The following is a 15512-nucleotide window of genomic DNA, read 5'->3' as shown; positions in this document are numbered from 1 at the left end:
ATCAGACCCTAATCTGCCCCTTGCGGGCACCCAATCACCCGCCTACACGCTCAGATTGCCCTCAGACCCCCCCCTTATCAATTCGCCAGGGCATTATTTACATCTGTCCTTCCCTGTAATAACCCACTGATCACCTGTCAATCACCCGTCAATCACCCCCTGTCACTGCCACCCATCAATCACCCCCTGTCACTGCCACCCATCAATCAGCCCCTAACCTGCCCCTTGCAGGCAATCTGATCACCCACCCACACCAATAGATTGCCCGCAGATCAGATCACCTCCCAAGTGCAGTGTTTACATCTGTTCTCTCCTCCAAACACCCACTAATTACCCATCAATCACCCCCTGTCACTGCTACCCATCAGATTAGACCCCTATCTGCCCCTAGGGCACTCAATCACCCGCCCATACCCTCAGAACGCCCTCAGACCCCAGCCCTGATCACCTCGCCAGTGCATTGCTTGCATCTATTCCCCCCTCTAATCACACCTTGAGACACCCATCAATCACCTCCTGTCACCCCCTAGCACACCTACCCATCAGATCAGGCCCTAATTTGCCCCGTGTGGGCTCCTGATCACTCGGCCAAACCCTCAGATCCCCCTCAGACCCCCTTCCGATCACCTCCCCAGTGCATTGATTGCATCTATTTTCCCCTCTAACCACCCCCTGAGACACCCATCAATCACCTCCTGTCACCCCCTAGCACTCCTATCCATCAGATCAGGCCCAATACAACCTGTCATCTAAAAGGCCACCCTGCTTATGACCGGTTCCACAAAATTCGCCCCCTCATAGACCACCTGTCATCAAAATTTTCAGATGCTTATACCCCTGAACAGTCATTTTGAGACATTTGGTTTCCAGACTACTCACGGTTTTGGGCCCGTAAAATGCCAGGGCGGTATAGGAACCCCACAAGTGACCCCATTTTAGAAAAAAAGACACCCCAAGGTATTCTGTTAGGTGTATGACGAGTTCATAGAAGATTTTATTTTTTGTCAAAAGTTAGCGGAAATTGATTTTTATTGTTTTTTTTTCACAAAGTGTCATTTTTCACTAACTTGTGACAAAAAATAAAATCTTCTATGAACTCACCATACTCCTAACGGAATACCTTGGGGTGTCTTCTTTCTAAAATGGGGTCACTTGTGGGGTTCCTATACTGCCCTGGCATTTTAGGGGCCCTAAACCGTGAGGAGTAGTCTACAAAACAAATGCCTCAAAATGACCTGTGAATAGGACGTTGGGCCCCTTAGCGCACCTAGGCTGCAAAAAAGTGTCACACATGTGGTATCGCCATACTCAGGAGAAGTAGTATAATGTGTTTTGGGGTGTATTTTTACACATACCCATGCTGGGTGGGAGAAATCTCTCTGTAAATGGACAATTGTGTGTAAAAAAAATCAAAAGATTGTAATTTACAGAGATATTTCTCCCACCCAGCATGGGTATGTGTAAAAATACACCACAAAACACATTATACTACTTCTCCTGAGTACGGCGGTACCACATGTGTGGCAGTTTTTTACACCCTAAGTGCGCTAAGGGGCCCAAAGTCCAATGAGTACCTTTAGGATTTCACAGGTCATTTTGCGACATTGTTGGTTTCAAGACTACTCCTCACGGTTTAGGGCCCCTAAAATGCCAGGGCAGTATAGGAACCCCACAAATGACCCCATTCTAGAAAGAAGACACCCAAAGGTATTCCGTTAGGAGTATGGTGAGTTCATAGAAGATTTTATTTTTTGTCACAAGTTAGCGGAAATGACACTTTGTGAAAAAAAAAACAATTAAAATCAATTTCCGCTAACTTGTGACAAAAATAAAATCTTCTATGAACTCACCATACTCCTAACGGAATACCTTGGGGTGTCTTCTTTCTAAAATGGAGTCATTTGTGGGGTTCCTATACTGTCCTGGCATTTTAGGGGCCCTAAACCGTGAGGAGTAGTCTTGAAACCAAATGTCTCAAAATGACCTGTGAAATCCTAAAGGTACTCATTGGACTTTGGGCCCCTTAGCGCAGTTAGGGTGTAAAAAAGTGCCACACATGTGGTATCGCTGTACTCAGGAGAAGTAGCACAATATGTTTTGGGGTGTATTTTTACACATACCCATGCTGGGTGGGAGGAATCTCTCTGTAAATGGACAATTGTGTGTAAAAAAAATAATCAAAACATTGTCATTTACAGAGATATTTCTCCCACCCAGCATGGGTATGTGTAAAAATACACCCCAAAACACATTATACTACTTCTCCTGAGTACGGCAATACCACATGTGTGGCACTTTTTTGCAGCCTAACTGCGCTAAGTGGCCCAAAGTCCAATGAGCACCTTTAGGCTTTACAGGGGTGCTTGCAATTTAGCACCCCCCAAAATGCCAGGACAGTAAACGCACCCCACAAATGAACCCATTTTGGAAAGTATACACTTCAAGGTATTCAGAGAGGGGCATGGTGAGTCCGTGGCAGATTTCATTTTTTTTGTCACAAGTTAGCAGTAATGGAAACTTTTTTTTTTGTCTCAAAGTGTCATTTCCCGCTAACTTGTGACAAAAAATAAAATCTTCTATGAACTCACCATGCCTCTCAGTGAATACTTTGGGATGTCTTCTTTCCAAAATGGGGTCATTTGGGGGGTGTTTATGCTATCCTGGAATTTTAGCACCTCATGAAACCTGACAGGTGCTCAGAAAAGTCAGAGATGCTTCAAAATGGGAAAATTCACTTTTAGCACCATAGTTTGTAAACGCTATAACTTTTACCCAAACCAATAAATATACACTGAATGTTTTTTTTTTAATCAAAGACATGTAGCACAATAAATTTGGACAAAAATGTATACAGAAATTTTACTTTATTTGACAATATTTATCACCGAAAGTAAAAAAAAATCATTTTTTTTACAAAATTCATGTCTTTTTTGATGAATATAATAAAAACTAAAACTCGCAGCAGCAATCAAATATTACCAAAAGAAAGCTGTATTAGTGACAAGAAAAGGAGGTAAAATTCATTTAGATAGTAGGTTGTATGACCGAGCAATAAACCGTGAAAGCTGCAGTGGTCTGAATGGAAAAAAAGGCTCTGGTCCTTAAAGGGATACTGTAGGGGGGGGTCGGGGGAAAATGAGTTGAAGTTACCCGGGGCTTCTAATGGTCACCCGCAGGCATCCTGTGCCCGCGCAGCCACTCACCGATGCTCTGGCCCCACTTTTGGTTCACTTCTGGAATGTCAGACTTTAACCACTTCACCACTGAGGGGTTTTACCCCCTGAGCACCAGAGCAATTTTCACCTTTCAGCGCTCCTTCCATTCATTCGTCTATAACTTTATTATTACTTATCGCAATGAAATGAACTATATCTTGTTTTTTTCGCCACCAATTAGGCTTTCTTTAGGTGGGACATTATGCCAAGAATTATTTTTTTCTAAATGTGTTTTAATGGGAAAATAGGAAAAATGTGGGGAAAAAAATAATTATTTTTCAGTTTTCGGCCATTATAGTTTTTAAATAATGCATGCTACTGTAATTAAAACCCATGAAACGTATTTGCCCTTTTGTCCCGGTTATAAAACCATTTAAATTATGTCCCTATCACAATGTTTGGCGCCAATATTTTATTTGGAAATAAAGGTGCATTTTTTTCAGTTTTGCGTCCATCCCTAATTACAAGCCCATAGTTTATAAAGTAACAGTGTTATACCCTCTTGACATAAATATTTAAAAAGTTCAGTCCCTAAGGTAACTATTTATGTATTTTTTTTAATTGTAAATTTTTTAATTTTTTTTTAATTACAAAAAAAAAAAAAATGGGGAGTGTGGGAGGTAATGAGTTAATTTTATGTGTAAAAGTCATTTATTTGTATGTGAAAAATGTGTAGGGTGTAGTTTACTATTTGGCCACAAGATGGCCACAGTAACTTTTTGTTTTAATGCGACCTCCAAGCTTCCTTCCGGAAGCTTGGAGGAAGAATAAGGAGGCTGGACACGTGAGTTTTTTCTCACAATGATCGCGCTGCCCATAGGAGAGCAGCTGATCATTGCGGGGCTTAGATCAACGAACGGGAATGGATTTTCCCATTCATTGATCTCTGGGCGAGCGGGCGGCGGCGGTTTTACTAGCGGCGGGCGGCGTGTTTACGAGCGGGAGCGCGGGCAGCGTCGGGAACGCGGAAAGTACGTGTTTCTCCGTCCCTGGTTTTTAAAGGATGGAAAAAGGGGCGGAGAAATACGTACGCGCGGGGGTAAAGTGGTTAAAGTCTGAAAACCACTGCGCCTGCGTTACCGTGTCCTCGCTTCCCCTGATGTCACCAGGAGCACACGGCACAGACCATACTGGGCCTGCGCAGTATGCTCCTGGTGCCATCAGCGGGAGTGAGGACACGGCAATGCAGGCGCAGGGGTTTTGAGTCTTTAACCACCCTGGCGTTCTGATTAAATCGCCAGGGTGGCTGCGGGAGGGTTTTTTTTAAATAAAAAAAAACTATTTTATGCAGCCAACTGAAAGTTGGCTGCATGAAAGCCCACTAGAGGGCGCTCCGGAGGCGTTCTTACGATCGCCTCCGGCGGCCAGAAGTAACACGGAAGGCCGCAATAAGCGGCCTTCCGTGTTTCGCTGCGGAGTGACGTCATGGACGTCAGCCGACGTCCTGACGTCAGCCGCCTCCGATCCAGCCCTTAGCGCTGGCCGGAACTGTTTGTTCCGGCTACGCTGGGCTCGGGCGGCTAGGGGGACCCTCTTTCGCCGCTGCACGCGGCGGATCGCCGCGCTGCAGCGGCGATCAGGCAGCACACGCGGCTGGCAAAGTGCCGGCTGCGTGTGCTGCTTTTTATTTGGTGAAAATCGGCCCAGCAGGGCCTGAGCGGCAGCCTCTGGCGGTGTTGGACGAGCTGAGCTCGTCCAGACCGCTCAGCTGGTTAAAGTCTGAAATTTCAGAAGTGAACCAGAGGCGGGGCCGGAGCATTAGGGAGTGGCTGCGCAGGCACAGGATGTCTGTGGGGGACCATTAGAAGCCCCGGGTAACTTCAACTCATTTTCCCCTGACCCCCCTACAGTGTCCCTTTAAGGGGCGAAAAGACTGTGGTCCTTAAGTGGTTAACTACTTGCCGACCGCTCCACGCCGATTGGCATGAACACTGCGGCAGCCGCAGGACCACTCCACGCCGATTACTGAATGGCTTTCAATGGGGCTAGCAGGAGACCGCGCTCAGTCTCCCAGCGGCAATCACGTTAGACGGTGAAACCGCCGTCTTTTAACATAGTACAGCGCTGCGATCTAAGGAAGCGCTGTACTGAAGAAAGCCGTGTGACACGGCTGTCCCCTGGGACACAGGAGAGCGATCAGCTCTCATAGGCCAAAGCCTATGACAGCCGATCGCCGTGCTTGGCTAGCTGGGGGGAGGGATTTAAGAAAAACAATAAAATAAATAAATAGTAGAATTAAAAAAAAAAAAAAAAAAAAAGGAACAGAAATATTTATAAAAAAATAAAATAAACACTGAGGGAGCAATCAGACCCAACCAACAGAGAGCTCTGTTGGTGGGGAAAAAAGGGGGGGGGGGGGAATCACTTGTGTGCTGAGTTGTGTGGCCCTGCAGCAAGCCCTTAAAGCTGCAGTGGCCCATTTAAGAAAAATGGGCTGGTCTTTAGGGGGGTTTAACACAGCGGTCCTCAACTGGTTAATACAAAGCCTGCATGCAGCCAGTTAGAATAACGTGATCAGTTACAAGGCAGTAGTGTGAACAGCTCCATAGAAGTTATGCACAGTGAGCTGACATTAACAGAATTATTCTGCAACACAACTGATGCACTGTGAACTAGGATTTAACCAGTATAGTAGCTGCATGATGTGCAATCTTACGTGAAAGCTTTTTTTTCTCTGGTGCCAACATTTTTAAAGTGGGCTGACATGCAAGAGAAACTTATGAATGGATAGTTAGGCATCTCTCACACTGAGGGCTCGTTCACACCTAGGGCGTGTTGTGTTTTTAAAAAAATGCCCTAAAATCGCAAGTGCAATGAATCTTTATGGGATAGTTCATATCAGTGCGTTTTGTCTGCTTTTCACTCATCAAAGAGCTGCATGTACCATTTTTAAGGCGTTTTTGCTACAATGGAAGGTATAGGAAAAGCTCAAAACGCTCACAAAATCACTTTGAGGGCCCTTTTCCACTAGCAATCGCTAGCGTTCACGCTGAACGCTAGCGATTGCTGAATCGCAATTACCGCCGATTCCCCGACGTTCGCGGCCGCGATTTTGCTATGCTATGCACTGCATAGCAAAATCGTGGCAAAAGTCGCTCCGCGGCGCGATCGCGATCAAGTAAAAAACGAATCGCGGTAGTGGAAATGACCTACTGCGATTCCTATGTTAAAAAGCAAACCGTAGCGATTGTAAAATCGCTAGCGGTTTGCGTTTTTGCGATTCAGCCAGCGCAAACGCGCTGGTGGAAAAGGGCCCTGAGCGGCAATTGCGTTCACGCTTTTAAGAATAAATACATAATATTTATTTTCTGGGTCAGAGAGTTCACTTCCTGACTTGTGACAGGAAGTGATAAAACAAATCACTCTGCAAAAGCGCTTTGAAAAGTGATTCACAAAAAAAGTAGCGTGCAGGTAAGAGCCAGGAGGGGAAAATAATCACTCACAAAATCGCAAAACGCTGGCCTCAGTGATTGCGATTTTAGATGTGAACAATGCCTGAAAGCGGAACTGAAAACTATAAAAAATAAGTTTCACTTACCTGGGGCTTCTGCCAGCCAGGGGCGTAGCAATAGGGGTTGCAGAGGTAGCGACCGCATCGGGGCCCTTGGGCCAGAGGGGCCCCGAAGGGCCCTTCCTCAACTGCAGTATTAGCTCTCTATTGGTCCTGTGCTCATAATAATCACTTCTATAGATACTTTGAATAGTGATCATCATAAACAAGCTGTTCCCCATCCCCTTCTTGTATCTCTGACACTGTAATTACCATTGGCAGGTTTTGGTGCGCCGTATCAATTGTTATGTATAGAGTGCTTGGGGGGCCCCAATGTAACACTTGCATCGGGGCCCACAGCTCCTTAGCTACGCCACTGCTGCCAGCCCCCTGCAGCGACCTGTGCCCTCGCAGTCCTGGACCTATCCTCTGTTCCCCTGCAACGGCTCACTTTTTTCCCCGCAATGGAGGTCGACTTGTAAGTCGACCACCATTGCTCCCTGGCTACGCGTATCCTAGTATGCGTTTCTGCAGCCAGGAGCGCCCTACGCAGGTGCAGTACGAGAAAAACTCTACTGCGCCTGTGCAGTACGGGAGCGTGAACAAGGAGGCGTGTGACCAGGACCACGCAGGCTCAGTTCCCCCGAACTGCGCGAAGTGAAAGTGAGCCACTGTGTGGGACCAGAGCATCGGTGAGTGGCTGCGTGGGAACAGGTGGGCTGCAGGGGGATGGCAGAAGACCAAGGTAAGTGAAACTCTTATTTTTTAAACAGTTTACAGTTCCGTTTTAAAGGAGGTGAATTCACTACCTGTCAGCTACTCCTGTGGATCTGTTGGGGGCTTGACAGCAAAAAGGCGCTCATGGCCAGCCTGACAAGTGTGTGTGCAGTTCAGGCTCCTATGTGTGAGAGGCCTAATGCTGGGCATACACAGCTCGATTATTCCAGCGGCTCGATTGATAATTTCCGACAGGTCCGATGACCCCGCTCGATCCCCGGCCGCTTGATCCCTAGATAAAGAGCGCCCGCGGGGACGAGCGGGAATTGATCTGGACGGCGGCGGCGACCAGCGGGGACGCGGCCAGGGCCGGCGCTACCATAGAGGCAAAGGGGGCAATTGCCCCAGGGCCCCAGAGCTTGTACTGGCCCCCAGTGGCTACAAGAGGAAAAACATTTTTTCAAATCGACCTTATAGTTTTTGATAAAACTGATGTTAAAGTTTCAAAGGAAAAAAAATACACATTTTAAAACCTGCCGACTTTAATGGTTAAAGTGAACCTAAAGCCACACAAAAAAAATGAGATGAACTCACCTGGGGCTTCCCTCAGCCCCCTGCAGCCGATCGGTGCCCTCGCAGCTCCGCTCCGATCCCTCTGCACCCGCCGGCGAACACTTCCGGTTTGGCCGTCACCGGCCGACAGGCATGGGAACGCGAGTGATTGTTCGCGTTCCCAGCCTGTATATCGCCCCAGGAGGCCGCAATAGCAGCATAGGGGGCGATATACAGGCTGGGAACGCGAACAATCACTCGCATTCCCATGCCTGTCGGCCGGTGACGGCCAAACCGGAAGTGTTCGCCGGCGGGTGCAGAGGGATCGGAGCGGAGCTGCGAGGGCACCGATCGGCTGCAGGGGGCTGAGGGAAGCCCCAGGTGAGTTCATCTCATTTTTTTTGTGTGGCTTTAGGTTCACTTTAATAGCAAATCCACCTTAAATGCTAGAAACCCTAAATTTGCAGGATATGTTAAGGAGAACATTGGGAATAAAAGGGAAAAAACAATTTTTCAAAAAGACCTTATAGTTTTTGAGAAAATCGATTTTAAAGTTTCAAAGGAAAAAAGTATACTTTTAAATGCTGTAAATGTCACTTTTAGTAGCAAACCTAACAGTAGTGTAATTTTACATGCATCAAAAGAAAGAGCAATAAATTTCCTGACGGGGTTTCCAGGGGGTCCATACGCAGCCGCATCGCTTTGGCCAGGGATCGCTATACAGCCGCAATATGGCTGTATGAAGATTCCTGGCATTTTTTCCTATTTTCACAATTTTTTTTTATGTTTAGAGTGCAGGAATTTTTTTTTTTTTTTAAATTATGTGGGGTCCCCCCTCCTGAAACTTTTTAACCCCTTGTCCCCCATGCAGGCTGGGGTAGCAGGAATGTGGAGCTCCGACCGATTGGGGCTACACACCCTTACTATACCAGCTGCAAAAAAGGTCCCTTAATGCCAATTTTTGTTCCGGGGTATCTGTTGGGGGGGCCCCCCAGGTTTATTTTGCCCTGGGGCCCCATTGTTGCCTAAACCGGCCCTGGACGCGGCGGGGGTCGATCCAGCGTCTAATCGAGCCGCCGGGTCGACCCGTGTATTCCCAGCATAAGGGTGCTTTTCCACTGGCTGCAATGATATAAATATTAGGGTGTTTACATTTTTCTGATTGCAAGGGCACCGCGATTAACATGTTCATTTCTACACCCCTTTTCCACCAAACTTTGTTTTTTGCTCAATCGTTAACGCACTGCGTGCTACATTTTCTGTATGTTTGCAGTTGGCCTGTAATTTTTTTTATTACCTGCTGTAATTACTGCAGAAAAGCGCAATTAGGGCTGGTTCACATTGGACTTCACGGCGATTGCGTTTGGGTCCATAATAAAATCTCACAATTTTCTTAAGTGATTTGCGCTTGTGATTCCTGTCAATAGAAAGAAAATCACAGCGCAATCGCCCCATAGATGCTGTATGCTGTGCATTTGATTGAAATCACAAACGCCGCAGTGTGAATGTATCCATGGGGATACATGCTGCTTTGCTGATCGCCGGCTATCAGCAAAGCGCTGAAAAAGCTTCAAGTGTGAACCAGCCCTTAGGCCCCATCCACACTTAAAAGCGCTAAATTGCGGGAGTGATACACTGGACACTGCAGCGATTTTTCCACAATCTTACTATAGCACTGAAACACGATCGCTGGGAAATCGCCTGAAAATGATGCAGGTTACACCTTTGCATTTGGCGATTTGCGTTAAGCGCCGGCGATTAGCGCAAATCGCCCAAGTGAGAACGGGCCCTTAGGGTTTCATTACACAAGTGCTTTAAAAAGTGTAAGCGCTCTAGTGTGAATGGGCCCTCACAGTGTATTTGCCATAGCGATTTTCTGTGGGAAAGGGCCTGCTTCTGATGATATACGGCACTTTCAAAGTGCCACCAGAATTTTATAAAGCAGTTTTAAATAAAGGGCTTTATTATATTTATATTTTTTTTTTTAGTAAAGGACCCCAAAATATTGTATGTTATGTACAGGGACAAGGAGGGGGGCAGGGAACAGGCAGTGCTGTGAGCAAGGTATACATTTCCATACATTATTATGGCAGGGACATGCGGCTGGGAGGAGGAGTGCTGTCATCCAACACAAGGCACGCAGGCAGGTATTGGCAGCTCTGGCGGAGAATGTACAGTGACGATGTCACATTCCAACAAGTGCTGGCGTACCGCCCGAATCCGCCCCTACCCTCTGCTTTCACTTTCTTTTTTCGACGACTCCATCTTAGTCCGACCAGGAAGTACGGGGCAAACAAAGAAATCCACCTTGTAGTGCGAAGCAGCCATAGCGAAGCGAAGGGGCAGCAGCGAGAAGCCATCGTGCTATAACAGCGCCGACTTGTCACCATGGCGGATCCGGCTTACCAGCCAACAACTGAGGTCATACAGAAGTCTGCCCGCTTCACGCCCATGGAACGCCAACATCTTATCATAAAGGGAATACAGCTGGTGAGTGGCTAATAATGGCTCGATGTGATGTGATGGCATTAGTTGTCTACAGGGTGTCAGTAATGAAGGGGGTTGTGGCTGAGGTGCCCTACCCATTACCCACGTGGTAGTTCCGTATCCAGCCATGGCACACTACACAGCAGTTACATAACTTCTAGAAGAGCCAGAAAATGTTCTCTATGGCCTGGTGCACACCAAAAACCGCTAGCAGATCCGCAAAATGCTAGCAGATTTTGAAACGCTTTTTCTTATTTTTCTGCAGCGTTTCAGCTAGCGTTTTGCGGTTTTGTGTAGCGTTTTTGGTGTAGTAGATTTCATGTATTGTTACAGCTGTTACTGAACAGCTACTGTAACAAAAAACGCCTGGCAAACCGCTCTGAAGTGCCGTTTTTCAGAGCGGTTTGCGTTTTTCCTATACTTAACATTGAGGCAGAAACGCATCCGCAATCCAAAATCTGCTGCAGCCCGGGAGTATGCGTTTCTGCAAAACGCCTCCCGCTCTGGTGTGCACCACCCCATTGAAATGCATTACCCTAGCAGATCCGCACCCGCAAGCAGATCGCAAACCGCAGCGGAAACGCTCCGGTGTGCACTAGGCCTATGTGAAACTATGTTTCAAAGTTGGTGACACTCCCCTCATTTCCTGTTGCCAGTGACAGCATGAACGGGTAGAATACAACATAACGTTGTTTATAGACTCCTTCTTTGTGCCGCTGGTGACAACCAGTTTTGGCTGCCGCACAGACTGATTGTAATTTTAGGCACACTGGGGCGTTGTGTTGTTGTCAGGGGTTTTGCTATCTGCTAAAGTTTTTGTGGCTCCAACGCAGAGGCGGACATAGGCCTGTGCAGTCGCACAGGGGCCCCATGTCCTCTAGGGCCCATGCAATTGCACCAGTCAGGGGCTGATTGTCCCCTAAGCTTTTCTCCTTGTATTTATCGCTGAAACTCAAGAGAAACAGTGATAATAACTTGTACCCCAGTCATATACAAGTTTAAAATGTGTGCTACATAATACAGTGCCTAGAGAATGTGACCTAGGTTCATGTACTTTTATCTTATCGGAATTGTTTGGATCCAACCATGATCTGTTATAACCATGCCCACTCATATGGGGCCCACTTCATTTATTTTGCACAGGGGCCCATCGTTTACTTTGTCCGCCACTGCCCCAACCAGCACATCGTTTGTGGAACCCTCCCCCCAATTACCCCACTAGTGTCCCTTTCTCCTGTAAAAATAGGTAGCCAGAGGTGTGCCCCCACCCCATCCCAACAAAAAAATATTGCCCAGCAGCACAGGTGTCCTCCCAGTATTGATAGTTAAAAGTGGGTGTCCTTCCTACCCACGAGCCGGATAGGTAGCCACCCCTATTATAGGTTACTACCCACAGTATAGTTAATTAAAGGTGTCCTCTCAGTATAGGTAGCTTCCTATACCTTGGCTCTTCCTAATCAGTAAGCCAGCACCTGTTCAGTAAGGAGTCCTTGGGCAAGACCCCTAACCCCGCCTACTGAGCGCACCCTTGTGGCTGCAGCTCAAGCAATTTGAGTCCACCAAGAGAAAAGTGCAGTATAAATGGTAATTGTTTTGTACCTTCCCCTTGTATAGGGCATTATTTATTTTATTTATGTAAGTATTTATATAGCTCCAACATATTACACAGTGCTGTACAGAGTATAGTGTCTTGTCACTAACTGTCCCTGAGGGGCTTACAATCTAGTCCCTACCATAGTTGTATGGCTTTATCATGTAGTGCATGTATCATAGTCTGGGGCCAATTTACGGGGAAGCCAATTAGCTTATCTCTATGTTTTTGGGATGTCGGAGGAAACAGAGTACCTCGGAGGAAACCCACACAGACACAGGGAGAACATACAAACTCCTTGCAGATGTTGACCTGGCTGGGATTCAGGGACCCAGCGCTGCAAGGCGAGAGCGCTATCCCATACGCCACCATGCTGCCCTGGTGAAGGTCCCTGCTGCCTCCCCATCACTCATGGACCTTTGTATCAGCAGTAACCCGAAAAGAAGGAAGCCACACAGAGTTATCACGTGACACACTTTAAATGCAGGAAGTGAGCAATGTTGTCACTTCTACATCTGAAGTGCACTCCATGGTCACCTCGCCGCTCTCCCTCTATTCACATTACTGCTGACTTGTGGTCTGTGAGTGGCTGGGGGAAGGGTCGGCCTCCATAAATTTACATCTTTCTGGATTGCGGCTGTATTTACCTTTGATTCACAGTTGGTAAGATAAATATATACATCATTTTGGCATTGACCTTTATATCTTGATATGCGCATAGATCTCCAATGGTATGTATTTGACTCATATGGTCTATACTGTATGTTTTTTAACAGATGTTTGTATACGATGTGCCTCTGAGGAAGCGGCTTTTGGCCGTGAAACATGTTTTATGTGAATTGGAACTCTGAATTTGTATCCATACGTCTTGTCCGCAATTTGAAGACATTGTGAACGAAAAATAAATAGAGAAATACTGGTTCATTTAAACCCCATTTTGTGTTTTGTGGAAACTTTGTATTAGCCAATCTCTGTCAGGTCCGCTGTACTACGCAGGCGCTGGAGAGAGGACCGGCAGCGATCGGCTATTTCTGCCTATCTCTGAGTGGAGAGATGATACTGCGCTGGAGCAGGGAAGGTAAATATCTACACCCCTGCCGTTCAGGGAGCTTTATCGCTGCTGCCGTGGGACCCAGGAGAACTTGGGAAGCCTCGATAGCATCCATAGGCTTCCCCCACCCGAGGTGAGTACCCCCCAGGGGAACTTTTTTAGTTACAGATTTTCATTATAGTGAAAACTGTCAGTTTTGGAAACTACGTATTATGGGTTGAACATTAATCAAGAATGTCTGTTTTTTGAGTAGTTGTGCACTGGCAATAAGGTGGAAAGGGTTTCCAGATGCTGGACAGGTATAGAGCTTTGTACTGAATAAGATAGTACAGTTAGTAGTGGTGGCATTCTGATCATTTATCAGATTTCTTGATTTTAAGCTTAATTAGACTGTAAGTTAAGGTGCCCATACATGCATAGATTTGTGGCCAATGAGGCACATGGATTAATCGATATCTGATTTTGATCAGAGAGAGATCGGTTTCCCCATACACTGATTTGCGGTACATTACACTATGAAATCTATTGAAAACCTATCATACTGCAGCCATTGGTCTATCGACCCGTCCGATTGACAAAAATTTACCGTCAGATTCTAATTTTGACCGATTTTTGCAGCGAGTTGATTGAAAGATCTCTACGGCTCCTGCATAACAGATAACCAGCAGATTCGATCATTGTGAGCTTAATGCTGGGTACACACTATGATATTCTCTGGTCGATTTACTGTCAGATCGATTATTTCCAACATGTTTGATTTGCTTTCCGATCATTTTCCGATCGATTCCTATTAAAGTGCACGGAATTCGATCGGAAAATGCTCGGAAATCTATCGAAAAGCAAATCGGACATGTTGGAAATAATCGATCTGACAGTAAATCGACCAGAAAATCTCATAGTGTGTACCCAGCATAAGGCTCCTTCTATACAGGACGCTGAACTGAGTGCTTGTTAGGCAGTTCAGCCTGCTGGCGCACTGACATCTTGTGCTGGCACGTATATGCAGTACAACTGGCAGCTTTTGTAACACCATGCTTGTCATTCGTCACGCGGTGGTGTTACCCAGAGGCAAACAAATGCATGTATTGTTATTTTGATAGGCTATCAAATTACACTGTTATACAAGCTGTGCACTGACTACTTTGCCTTGTATCAAAGTGTGATATAATCAGCATTGTCCCATAAAAGGATAAAATAAAATAGTTACGAAAATGTGAAAGGTGTACTCACTTTTGTGAGATACTGTAACTAGACAATGAACAGCCTAACAAACATTTTAACAGCCATAAAAGGGCCACTTCATCAGAGGCAGGAAAATGTAGTTGGACATCAGTGGTGGAAGGGATGTGGAGTCGGAGTGGAGAAGTCAGAACAATTTTGGGTACCTGGAGTCGGAGTCTGTAGTTTCATAAACTGAGGAGTCGGATGCTTTTTGTACCAACTCCACAGCCCTGGCAAGTATTAGTGTAAAGGGGCCCATAGTTTAAACCGATTTTTCCTGCCGATACACAGCCGATTCGATCACTGTGATCAAATCGGCTGTAAAATTGTTGCGCAAACGCTGACCAAACGTTCGATGACCGTCCAAAATCGATCGTTCCTGTCCATGCGGAAGATTTCGCTCGATCGCCGGCGGGTCGGGAGTGCGTCGATGGCGGTGTTCGAATGCTCGACGACCGACGCAAAAACTGGGCTCCGAGTCCGGCAGGCTTCACTTTTTCCTGTCCCGGCAGGAAGTTTAAACAGTAGAGTGCCCTCTACTGTTAAAACTTCCCCCGGCAGGAAATAAAGTGAAGCTGGAGAGGCCAAGACCGGAGAAGAGACAGCGGAGACTGGGGGACTCGCGCTGGCCGGAGCAGGTAATGTATAGCTGGCGGGGGGCAGCAGCGGCAGCTCCACAGATGGTGAATCCATTTCATGCTGAAAACGATTCACAATCTGTTTGCAGAAAAGGCAGCCATACAATCCCTCTCTGATCAGATTCGATCAGAGAGGGATCTATCTGCTGGTCGATCTGATGGCAAATCGACCAGTGTATGGCCACCTTAAAGGTAAGGTCCAGGCAAAAAAAAATGAGTTTCACTTACCTGGGGCTTCTACCAGCCCCATGCAGCCATCCTGTGCCCCCGTAGTCACACACTGCTGCTCCAGTCCCCCGCTGGCAGCTAGTTTTTGCTGACCTCGGAGGTCGGGGGCCGCATTGTTTACATTTATACGCATTCCCGCTAGTGCAGGAATATTAACGCGTTAGTGCAGGAACATTTTACGCGTTAGTGGTTCAACGCGTACATATTTACGCGTTGCACCACTAGCGCGTAAAAATGTATGTGTTAATGTTCCTGCACTAGCGGGAATGCGTAAAAATGTACGCAATGCGGCCCTCGACCTCTGAGGTTGGCAAAAACGAAA

General features: G+C 46.6%; 1 protein-coding gene across 1 annotated transcript in view; it reads left to right on the top strand.

The window, feature by feature from the left end:
• The first annotated feature begins 10220 nt into the window (after nucleotides 1-10220).
• The window catches only part of CMTM6 (CKLF like MARVEL transmembrane domain containing 6), an 83149-nt gene continuing 77857 nt past the window's right edge, over nucleotides 10221-15512 (top strand). Inside the window, exon 1 of the mRNA XM_068236224.1 lies at nucleotides 10221-10464. Coding sequence (XP_068092325.1) covers nucleotides 10363-10464 — 102 coding nt within the window. The 5' untranslated portion in view covers nucleotides 10221-10362. The remainder of the gene's footprint in view (nucleotides 10465-15512) is intronic.

Source organism: Hyperolius riggenbachi, chromosome 5, assembly GCF_040937935.1.
Source record: "Hyperolius riggenbachi isolate aHypRig1 chromosome 5, aHypRig1.pri, whole genome shotgun sequence".
In the NCBI taxonomy this organism is placed as follows: Eukaryota; Metazoa; Chordata; class Amphibia; order Anura; family Hyperoliidae; genus Hyperolius; species Hyperolius riggenbachi.
Note: the sequence above shows the minus strand (reverse complement) of the source record. Positions and strands in the feature narration are given on the sequence as shown.